The following is a 12488-nucleotide window of genomic DNA, read 5'->3' as shown; positions in this document are numbered from 1 at the left end:
TAAGATCATAGACTTTTCAGTGTTGGAGTGAATGTCAAGCTCCTCACTACCATCTGATGTTGAATGGTGTGAGACCATCACACTAACAGCTGTTTTCTTACCTCTCTCCTTCTACCTTACTTTCTTTCTCTCTATTTCTTGGTAATTTCTTTTTTTTTTCTTCTGCTCACTCCATCCTTTTGGTTGTTGACATTTCCTTTTTAACCATCCGTCCATTCCATCTCTCCTTCTGATGATCCTGGATCTTATTTACCCTCTACCCAACTGGTGCACATCCGTCATCACTTCTGTTTTGAACTCGTGCTTCTTTCACTTTTACACAAATTTCCTCCCCTCTCTATCCCTGGATTTATTTCCTCATGTCTATCCGGTTTGGTCTTCCTCTGTCACACCTGTGTACGTCGCTCTTTGTGTGTGTGTGTGGGTGTCCATGTGTCCCACACGATGGTCCCGTCTCCCGTTTACCAGGCCGCTTGGACAGTCCATTCTTGAGGCAGCAGCACAGTCCATCCGATTGCAGCCCGCCCCCTTCTCGCACTCCGCCCCATATGCGGCGGCAGCCAGGTCCACCTGGTAGGTACTGGACAGATCTTGCTGAGGGCCACTGCATCAGCGTAGGATCACCAAGTCACCAGTCTAGCCTGTAGCCACTCTTCTTACTGAATTACCGTTTTTCTTTTGGCTTCCTCAGCAACACTAATGGCGTTTTTCCACTGCATGGTACGGTACGGTTCGATTCGGTACGGCACGCTTTGGCGCTTTTCCACTGCATGGTACGGTACGGCTCGGCTCGGCACGGCACACTTGTGGCACTTTTCCACTGCATGGTACGGTATGGCTCGCTTTAAATGGTACCACCTCTGTTGAGGTTCCAAGCGTACCGTACCGATACTAAAATGTGACGTGGAAGCACTGTAGATCACTATTGGTCAGACAGACAGAATCGTCACTACCAGCGTCATTGTATTTGCGAGACATCAAACCCGCTAGATTTAAATAGTCAGTAACAGCCACCGCTGTAGCACCTGTTTTAAAACTACTTTCTTGACTTGAAGAAAAAAAACTTCTAAAAAAGAAATGGCTGAATCGTGGTCATTGGACGAGAAGCGCAGACGTTCCTCTTGTTGGTTGCCGAGGAGCGGATAAACTATAACGATCAGTCATAATCCCACCCACTTTGAAGCGGTACTAACTGCAGTGGAAAAGCAACCGAGCCAAAGCGAACCGAGCCATGCCGTGCCGCGCCGAGTCGTACCACGCAGTGGAAAAGCGAAGCGAGCCGAACCGTGCCGTGCCGAGCCGAACCGTACTGAGCAGTACCGAGCCATACCATGCAGTGGAAAAGCGCCATAAGCGCATTCACTGTAGCTGCACTGCGACGCACTAGGTCTTCCAGTGTTAGTATGTGCTGGTATTAAAGGGACAGTACACCCTAAAATTAAACGTCTGTCACTATTTACTCACCCTCATAATGCTCCAAACCCTTATGACTTAGTTTCTTCTGTGGAACACGATTGGAGATATTTTGCAGAATGTCCAAGCTGCTCTTTTCCATACAACGACAAACAATATTTATTTTCTCATGCAACACAAGCAATCAAACCAACATTAGGCATTCTGAGTTGATGCATTTAAGAAAAATTGACATGGAGACCAACATGGTAATAATTAAAAGAAAAAAAGATGAGAACGTGCATCCGTCGTGTAAATAATACACAACTTTTGCCTACGTCATGCGAAAAAAATCTGCCCATTCAGGCTATTACTTTTTTGTGATCAACTCTTTATTGTCTTTAGAAATTAAATAACATCCACTCAAACAAACACACAGGAAAGGGGGAACAACAGTCATTCAGGCTATTTTGAACAAATGTGCGTAAATCACACAATAGGTAATACAGATGCTTAGAGGTCTCCATAAAATTAAAAGAACAAATAGCCAGATATGAGCCATATACTGTCATATGTGCTCAACGCTGCAAATCACATTGTAATGAGAAACCTTTGGTGGTCTGCAGAGCACATTCAAATAATCTATCCAATCAACTCGTCATCCGCAATTACCACCTCTATTCATATATATATATATATATATATATATATATATATATAAAATATACCCACACTCAGTCGACTCACCTACATTCCTCGACAGTTTCCAGCGTCCCTCCGCCACCCCAACTTCTCCCTCTCGGCTTGTTTCTACCTCAGTCAGGAATACGGGGGAGTACTCTGGGTTCGGGCTAAATATCGAGCTCGGAGCGCTCTCCTCGGACAGCACGCCAAATACGCCCACCATTTATTCTGTATCCGCGGGCACCCACCAGCGTGCAGGACTCGGACTTCCGGGGCCCCATCTGGGCCAATAGCCAAGGGTTTTTGGCCTGCCGAACACTTTGGTCCAAAGAGAGCCAACCAAGGCTTAATGCGTTAGTATGTTGGTGTAATGCGTAACACTTACAGGTACAAAACATTTTAGGTTTGGATAGATGCTACAATAGTCCAAATGATGAAGTCCTCTCTGGCGGGATACAATAGTTTTGTGTTAGGTACGGTGCAGAATTTAAGTTGTTAATAGCTGAACATCATCTCCCGATCCACTCCGTCAAAAAGACATCACCCGAAACTGGGCATGTCGCGATCTGAGAGCCAATGAGCGTTTGATATCCCTGCCATAAAACGTTTCGTAAAGCTTCTTGAGGCAGCAATTTTTTTATCTATAATTTATAACGAGCTGCTTGGATTTGACTTTTATGGTCGCTGCAGAGAATGCAGATTAAAATCGCTGAATCAAGGCTCAAATTTGGAAATTTGGGTCTGTTCCGCGCAATCGCATGGATTCAGAAGATTTGGATTACAGTGCACAAATAAAATGTATTAATTTTTTTGAATTTATGTTGCATTTTTAGTGAATTTATGTTGCATGTATGGTTCTATTGTCAGTCATAGCATATGACTATACTGAGAAAACGACAAACAAAATAAATATTACATGATTACTTAAAGTTTAGTCTTGTTTAACATTATAAATTCATCGAAACGTAGCGAAATGTTATCATTTCATATTAAGTAGATGAGTAAACTCCACTTAATAAATGCGACTAACGTAATGGCGTCCTGATGATGACAGAACCACAACAGTCAGGTCCTCAAAGCTGTAGAGTAACCATCTCCCGTTCTGTACGTCCCACCTCGAGTGTCCTGCTGTACTAACTAACTACACTACGTCTATTTGATCCATATTGCCATCTTCTCTGGATCCATAGTCAGTATATGTGTTCTATACTTGTTGTCCTTTGACTTTGTATTTTGCACAGGAAACATTTAGCATGTGTTATTTTGAAGCTATGCCATGGACGTTTGGAGGACTGAGACAAACTGATTCTTTTGGTTAGGGAGATCTGGTTGAATCTCACCAATGTTACTCCCCTCATGTCCCCCTTCCTCTCCTCCCATGCTCTTTCTGACGGATAACCGGCGGCCCTGCCTGCGCTTCCTTTCGTCCTGTTGACCTGTGAGTGTACGCCACGCTGCACCGCATGTGATTGTGGTCTCCGAGCCCTCGGGCTTGCGTTCCGTGGACCTTGTGTGACTGTACTGTTGTGGAGCCGACCTTGTGGCGTGTTCAAGTATAAAGTTAAATAGCAACACGAGGACATGAGGACTAAACACTGGGTCTGAACTAAGACCCAATATCTAGAGTTTATGTAGAGTGATACTGTGGATTTCGCTTTCAGAAATGGATGAATTTGAATTGTCACTTGGCATGTGCAAGCAGTTTTTACAATGGTCATTGTGGTTTCACGAGTTGTGTTTGTTATATGTCGTGTGAGGTCTTCACTAAGCTGTCTCGTATTAATCACCAAAATTTGCATCTCAGTGTTTTTGTTGCATTTCAAATTGGTGACTTCCATAAATTAACAATTTGCCAGCTATAAGGGAATGTTCTCCGAACTTTGGCTAACAAGGTTCACTCAAAGTTATGAACAAACATTCTTTCTAGTAGCATTAATATAATGCTCATTCAAAGTTATCTGGTCTTTAAGATTGTTCTCAAAACGTTAGCACAAAAACATTGCTTTTGGATTTTTTTTTTTCCGAAACCATTTAGTTGGATGTTCATCGAACATTTTTTTTGTTCATCGAACATTGAATAAATTTGAATACTGTTTGAAATCTCTGACTTTTGATTGCAGATGTTTTGAAGTCTCTGCAACCCTGAGCACAATTTGTGATATTTTACTGTAGATCTTAGACTATATTTGACCCAGATCTGGGCCACATCCAGTACATGTGGATTCAAAGCGTACCAAATGTGGGCCGGATCTGGGCCGAACCGATGTTGCTGTCTGGGGAGATTGTAAAAAAAAATAATTTGCTGTTGATTAATTATCATTACTGTCCAGGAGAAAGCATTGAGATTTTAAAGAGAACCCAATGAGAACAACCCACTGGAAAGAACATTCAGAGATATTTAGATATTTCCTAAACAATTGCATGAACAAGTCAAATAGATTCTAGATCTGTTCTGCATTATTACATCGTAATTTTAAAATCTTGTCTTATATTGACCACCTGTCACTTATAAAAAAATATTTTTTAACCTGTCAACTTTTGAGTATAAGACATTTTTTTAATAAAGCATCATTCTTTCTGTGCTGCACACTGTGTTGTGTTTTCATGGTCACAGTGGCATGTCTGTGTTTTAATGTCGCAATCGTGGATGAGAACATTCTGAACGATTCACTTTTTGACAGACAAAACACTGCTTGCTGTTGTTTGGCATTGATAGCAATCCTTTCAGACTTTATGCAAATTTTGTCATCTGTGTTGTGATTGATATTTTGTCTGGCATGTGTTGCTTGAGATTATCGAACAACATTTACCTTCTTTTTGATGTCTCAGATGACTCTACCGAAGGAATCCTCGAGCGCAGCATGACCACTGGATGCACTCCCATCCCTAAAATCGCCATTCACGAGGAAAAAGATGACTTCTTTCGAAAGGAGTTTGGTAAGGCCTTAAAAACAAGGGAACTCTTTTTGATATTCATATAGGGCCAGAACTACCAACTGCTTGTTCCTGTTTGTTAAAAAAAACTATTGTCGCGTTTTTCACCTTTGTCGCCATTGGCTTTTGGCTTGCTTCATTGGGGACATTTAATTTTAGATTTAACAATATTATTACAACATTATTTTCATGTTATCTCTGTAAAAACGCTTTGAAACAATCTGTATTGTAAAAACCGCTATATAAATAAAGGTGACTTGACTACTGTCAGGATTTACTAAAGGACACCCAGGTAAAAATTTGGCGTGGATTTTTTTTTTTTTTTTTTTTTGCTGCTGAACTTATTGCATATGCATTTGTAGGAGTTTCCCTTTCAGACGCAACATTTATGGGTACTTAAATGAAACATGCAAGGTGATTTACTAAAGTTTCTACTAGTCAATTTACTGGTATTTGCACCATTATTTACCACCCAAAAAAGCATGTCTCAAACCAGACGCTAATTTGCGCTTCTCTTGGTTGGTCATTATGAAAATGATCCGGCTGCGTCTGTGTTCTTTTTAATGTGCTCTTCGTCAGTAGATCACAAGCAGAACTTTACACTCCCATCTCCCATTTTTTGGAATTGCACTCATGCTTATTTGCCCTGTTTAGTAAATATGGCCCTTAGTATCTTTTTTTTTTTATCCTTTTGTGGTATTTTACGTGTGGGTTTATGGCGCTTCAGTACACCACAGAACTTGAGCCTTTTGGAGACAGAAAGAAAATGATCAACAGAGCTTTAATATATAAAGCAACAGTGCTATTTTAAATAATAAAAGTTTAGATCCCGAAAAATATCCCACCATGTCCTCCAGAAAACTAGTTAATAAGTCAGCAAAGACTGTTTGGAATATAACATGTTGAATCTCATCAGCTCAATAAGATGGACAGATGGGAGGCTGTTATTGCTCCCACAGAATTATCTACCGCATGCAAAGCGGCCCCTGTGATGCAGCCTGGGGCTCTTGTGTTTGTCCAGGTTGTGTTTGCCTTTACAGCTGACGGACTTTCTCAGCTCTTGTGTGTCCAAAAAAAGCACTTCACTGGGGCTCAATTTGCTGCTCATAATCAGAAAAGGAAGAAAACAGACCCATAAATATCTTTGATTATGCCATGAATGCTTCCTTAAGTAATGAGAGAAAGATGAAGAGTTGTTCTATATCAAAGGCTTCATATATTTCCTTTTCATAACTAGCATGTATTTATGGTGTATTCTAAAGCTGTTTTTAGGGAATTATAAAGCTGTCAAAGAATACATTAAAATACATGATAAACACTAAATGTCATGTGTCGGCTTAAATAATGTTCTAAAATTCATTATACTTTTTGGTTGCACTTTATTTTAAGGTGTTTTTGTTACAGTGCAATTATACATTTAAGTACTGAATCCACTTTATGGTGGATGTGACTTACTATAGGGTTAGGGTTTGGTTTGGTTTAGTTTAGGGTTAGTTGCATTGTTCATAGGGGTGTAACAATATATCGTGTCACAATATACCGCAATAGAAATATTCAACAATACTGTATGTATCGTGGATGGTTCACTCAAAATAAAAATTACTGCGTGAGTTTTCAGAGTTTTTGTATCAGTACTACATTAAACTGCTATATATAAAATGTTGAATATAATGTATAATAATGCAATAGGGGAATATTTGTGTAAAAAGTGGCCTACGATATTTTAAATGTATCTAGTCAATGACAGAATGCAACAATATTTGTCTAAAATAATTCTGTATTTCAGCTTCAGAATCATGAATATTTTTATTCTGGTGTCTCTATTGTCTTGTGCTTTGGGTTTCAGCACCAAGTCTATTCATTTACACACACCAAATTTAGCATTTTAATCAACAGTACATTTTTTGTGAACCTTTTATCATATGTCTTGGAGTACCGAAATAATATTGTATCGTGAGTTCAGTATCGTGATATGTATCGAATCGTGACATGCGGGTATCTTTACACCCCTAATTGTTCATAGTTTATAGTTATTACTATAGTAACTGCATGTAACATTGACACTGTAAAATAAAGTGTTACCTACTTTTTTTAGGTACCATAACTAAATAAGTGTAAATAGGCAATTGTATATTAAGACTGCATAGTTAATTACATATTATGTGGGGTTATGAAAAACTTTATATATTGTAAAAGGGTGCAAATGGGCAGTTGTTACCTGAATATCTGATTTGACCCTTAAAAAATGACTTTTGTTGGCTTAACCCAATATTGACAGATTGATATTAAGTACTTTATCACTTTATTTATTTTTTTAGATTAGATTACCTGACTCTATGATGTCAGGAAACCCCAAATATACCTTAAATATAGACTTTCTGTGAATTTTAACAAGATTTGACATTATTAAAATGTCATAAATATAATTTCATATTGTCACTGTGGTAAAAATCAAAAGAAGTTATTACCATATTATCTGTAAAGTAGATTCATATAATTCATTTTCTTTAGAAAGAAAACTGCAACAGTAAAAATTTTAATTCTGTAAATGTTTTACACTTTTTTTTTTTACATGAAATGTTAGGCCCCTGGTGTAATGCATTGTAGATTTCATAGAAAGTGTTATTGAAGTTCTTTACAAATAAATTTCATTAACATGAACATAATAGTCAAGTCACCCTGTATTTATGTATTAAATATATTTTAAAAAATTATGAAAATTAAATTGAAAGAAAATTATGCATTTCGGCTGTTGTTCAGCTGAAGTCAGTTCAGTGTTGATTCAGTCCCGTTGTAAAGATCATCAGTTATTAAATTAGTTAATTTCATATATAAAGCAGTAAAACATCATCCAGCTCAGTTTGGTTCTCATTCAACAGCGTCAGTACAGTCAGATGTTAAGTGTCCCCGGCTAAGCAAGCCAGAGGCGACAGTGGTAATATAGCTCTATATGTTCATGAGTGTTTCCTAAATGCCCTTTTTCCTCCTCAAGCCTTTGACACTCCCAAGCAAACTCCAGTGCAGGAATCCGGCTTCAGCAAGACCTCTCCGAGTGTTTCCCCCAAGCCCCCCAGCACAGATGACAGCCTGCTCGACCTGTGGGACAGCAGCCCAGCGCCAGCCTCGGCCCCCTCCCAGACCCCCGCCCACATCATGGACCTGATGGAGGACGCCCCGGAGCCCCGTTGCCCCGGCTCCTCCCCTGCTCTCCCGCAGCCGCTCATGAGCTTCGATGAGGTGCCGGACACCCCCTACTGCACCGGCCCCGAAGACGAGCCCTCCAGCCTGGTTGATGTGTCGGGACCCCACCAGATGACCCTGAGTTACCAGCAGGCCCTCCAGCACGCGTCCGGCTCCGGCAGCCAGGACCTGGATGACGGACAGCTGCTGCTGACCAATGGAGACTCGCTGCTTAAAGAAGGGACCCAGGTCTGTTAAACAGCCTATTAATCTCCTATATGTTTTATTTACTTATGCATGATATTTATTTTGCCACTAGATGGCAGCATATACTTTCTATATTTGACATTATCGTAATGCCAAAGATACATATTCAGGACACTGTGCTTGCACGGAGCTTTATATGTTTACATATAGCCATCATATGTTTGCATTTATGCAGGCGAGTGAAGGCTACTTCAGCCAATCACAGGAGGAGGATTTCGCCCAGTCAGAAGACTGCACTGCAAAAGTCAACCCAACACCAGTTTTTTATAACAAACCACCAGGTGAGATCGCCGCAGATTGAAGCACATAAAATGGTTTGATGAACGCAATTCTTGTTTCTGTTTTGATGGGAAACAGGAAGTTTGGGTGGAACATAATGAATGGCTTTTTTAAGTAGCCAATAACCTTTAGTTCACATTACATACTGTACTAGTATATACTACTGTAAATAGTATTAACAGTTAATGGGGGAGGTCAGTTATTATTTTAAAGAGATTTCTTGGACAAATGTTTGTATCTGTTATTTTAGTATCCCTTGCGAAATTATTATTGTTTTAAGTTTTATATTTTCTGTTTTCATTATTTTACAATGTTTTTGTTTTTTGTCATTTTTGTTTTAAATGTCCCTATAGTTTTTAATTTTTTATTTCAGTTTAAGTTTTAGTTATTGTAGCATTAATCTACTGTAAATGAAAATGAGAAACTAGCCGAAATAAATTTTTTTTTAAATATTTTATTTCAGTTAATGTTTATTTTAAGTAACAAAAAAATTCAGCACTGCATGTAAAAATTACATTGACACGGCACCATAACGGTGTGTGTGTTATATATATATATATATATATATATACATACATATATATATATATATATATATATATACACAGGATATACTATATAGTGTATATGTAGTTTCATTTAAAGTTCATTTTATTTTAAACAAAAGTTTTTATTTATGGTTTTAGTTAACTATAAAAGACCTGGTTTTAGTACATGAGGGGACATTAATATTTTTGGTCCGTTTTTCCTAAAGAGAAAAACAGTAAATTTTGCATGTGTGTGGGGCACAGTGTTACAGCAACACTCATTTCTTAATTATCTGTCGTTACAGTGCATCCCACCATAAAAATAAAAAAAACCTAATCTAAGGTGTTTGTCTTATTGTCTTCTGCAGAAATCGACATTACGTGCTGGGATACAGACCCCGTGATGGAAGATGATGATTAGGAGCGACCGAGGGAAACCGAGGCGACACCTCGACGAAAACTGATTTTACAACAGTTACTGAAGTCTTGCATCAAAATGTTTTAGAGAAAAAACCAACAACAATGTTAGCCACAGAAGAAAAGGACTCGGGTTATTGTTAAAGATGCCAGTGGGTATGAGCGCTTTCGGTTCGTGTATGTGTGTGAGAGTGTGTTTATTTATTCCGATCTTTTTTTTTCTTCTTTTTGCTATGCAGAGTATAGCACAGTGCGTCTCTAGCGCTCACCTGTGTTGTATGGGTCCCTGTGCCTAACAGGTGTGTGTAGTAGCAGATTAGATTCCGGTTTAGTTTCCATCTCCTTAATCAACGCCGAGTTTAGGTCTGCTCAGCGCTTCAATCAAGTTCCCCACAATCCTAGCTGCTTAGTTGAATCACATGTGTTTGAGTGTTATGCCCACAGGGGTCTTTGCTTTGATGACTCAGTCGGTCAGGGCCGCTCGAACCCTCACACCCTCGCCGAAGCAACGGCATGTCAGAACTCGATTTTAGCTTCAGTTGAGTCGGTCGTATTTAGCAAACGGAAAATGAAGGGGGTTTATATGTGATTATGAAACAATTTTGTGTTGTGCCAATTATTTTGAGTATGACGTGTTGGTGTAACAGCCTTTTAGGACTTTAGCGCCAGGTGACATATGTATATTTTGACTACATATGAGACAATGTGTATAAACAATGGCTGAAACTGACGTTTGGGTTTTTTTATGAACAACTGCAATAGAGCTTTGATATGTTGAGAAACTTAGGCAATAACAATTGTAGTGAACTCCTTTGGGAATTATTTTAGTTATATATGCGGTAGTGTGTGTACATATACTGTATGCGTGTACATCTAGTTTAAAGATAAAGGGAGAAGAGAGTCCCTTATAATTGGGGAGGTTCAGGCCTGAAAGATATTCTACATAAGTACGCAATCGTCGACGCCAGTGCAGGCTCGCAGTCCCAGATGTTAGCATGCGGCCTTACTGTGGCGTTAACAGACCTCAGTACTCTAAAAGATAGTTCAGACAAAAACTCGACCTTGCGTCGCTTCAGATCTGTGTGACTTTTTTCTTCTGTGGAGCATAAAAGAAGATATTTTGAGAAATCTCAGTTTTATGTCCAAAGCTGTTTGGTTACCAACATTCTTCAAAATATACAGAGCCCCTAAGGGGACATGGTGGTGAAAACAAAATATATGATATGGGAGAAAAAAAATAATAAGTCAATGGTTTTGCGCCCACTCGCAAAACGCAAAGTTTCTTGGGGGAACGCAAACATTTAACGAGCGATTGCCAAAGCATTTTTCTCCCATCTCATAGTTGTTTTTCTTCACCATGTCCTTTTAGGGTGTAAATAATATAATATTTTATTTGTTTTACAGAAGAAAGAAAGTCATACATGCGACATGCAGTGTCTATGACATCTAGGACATCATTTTTGGGTGAACCTTTAAGAAGCCAAAATAATTCCCTTCAGATTGCTATTATCCAAGTAAAGTGCTTAGCAGGATTCAGTGTCTTACAGGGGATGATTAATGCTAACGCTTGCTATAGCGCCCCTTGTGGCTGAATTGCATTCTTCTAACACATTTTAGCGAATTAAACCGAAGCATTTGTGTTTGTGAATGTGTACTTGCGTAGAGTATGGCCTTGACCTTAATTTATCGTGGATGTGATTTTGAACCTTTTAGTTCTACGCTCCAAGGGAAGGAAACTCCTAATAATTACACACTTCAAACCCTGGTATCCCCCATTATTGAAATATAATATTAAAATGCCCTTTTTCCTTACTTGTTAAAATGCTTTATCCAGGACTTCGTTCAGAATGATGTTACCCTTATGGACGTCTAGACATTTTTTTGAACCTAAAATTATTACAACCCTTCAAATCAAATTTGGATTTTGTAACTGACTGTTACACAAGGACTAGTCCAGGGACACATGGCCTTGCTCAAGGGCAGAATGGTGAGAGGTCATCTCAATAACTCAACACTGACTCAAACTGTAATCTTTGTTGTACCAGCCCACATCCTTAACTGCCAAGTTATCACCACCCACTGTCTTCCTCATACTTTTAGTCATTTCGAAAAGCCACAACATCTTGACTTTACATTACAAATGTTTTTTTTTTTTTTTTTTTTTTTTTTTTTTTGAGTGGAAAGGCGAGCAATAAGACTAAACCAATAGTATTGTTCTGTAAATAGCTTTAATTTAGTTCTCATATAAAATGTACTACAATAACTAACATGTATTGATTCACCACTCATGAAAAACGTGGGGTGGCGTACGTTTGGATTGGCTTTCTTGCATTTCTTTGGTGAGAGAGAAAACATGGTTTCTCAGTATGAAACCTAATAGGAAGTAACCTGCATCTTTAACAGTAACTTAGCCCCTTTTGAAACGACTTCCGTGTATTCCTGTTCACCCTCCAACCTCCTTAGTAGTGATTATTATTCTCTTTCTCCCTCAAACTACTAGGAGACTACTACAACCACTACTATTATTACTATTACTACTGCTGTTCTACTACAGTGATTTCTTCTTTGCCCCTGAAGCAAGGCTTAGCGACTCCTGAAAGTTCTTTTTTTAAATTTTTTTTTCTATCTCTTCCTTTATTTTTTTTCCGTCCGCTTCTCACACGCTGTTTTTGAAACAAGCACAAGATCTTTTGTGACATGCTATGTGCTTATGTATGTTAATAAAAGACTTTAAAATCCTTCAGAAAACTTGTGTACTTTCAGGTTTTTCTGTCTGCAACCAACTGGACATAGAAATGTTTAAACGGT

General features: G+C 38.8%; 1 protein-coding gene across 8 annotated transcripts in view; it reads left to right on the top strand.

Annotated features, from left to right (window-relative positions):
• dbn1 (drebrin 1) overlaps window positions 1-12428 on the top strand; it is an 82698-nt gene extending 70270 nt beyond the window's left edge. For 4 of the 8 annotated variants that reach the window (XM_077196862.1, XM_077196868.1, XM_077196828.1 and 1 more), the window contains exons 11-15: window positions 469-573; window positions 4906-5013; window positions 8003-8439; window positions 8633-8738; window positions 9632-12428. In XM_077196862.1, coding sequence (XP_077052977.1) covers window positions 469-573; window positions 4906-5013; window positions 8003-8439; window positions 8633-8738; window positions 9632-9684 — 809 coding nt within the window. In that variant the 3' untranslated portion in view covers window positions 9685-12428. The remainder of the gene's footprint in view (window positions 1-468; window positions 574-4905; window positions 5014-8002; window positions 8440-8632; window positions 8739-9631) is intronic. The other 4 variants (XM_077196856.1, XM_077196848.1, XM_077196838.1 and 1 more) reach the window with 1 other exon arrangement.
• Window positions 12429-12488: the final 60 nt, after the last annotated feature.

The sequence above is a fragment of the Siphateles boraxobius genome, unplaced genomic scaffold (genome assembly GCF_051911475.1).
Source record: "Siphateles boraxobius isolate OS27281-9 unplaced genomic scaffold, OSU_SipBor_1 11, whole genome shotgun sequence".
In the NCBI taxonomy this organism is placed as follows: Eukaryota; Metazoa; Chordata; class Actinopteri; order Cypriniformes; family Leuciscidae; genus Siphateles; species Siphateles boraxobius.
This window is presented reverse-complemented; position numbering and strand designations above follow the sequence as displayed.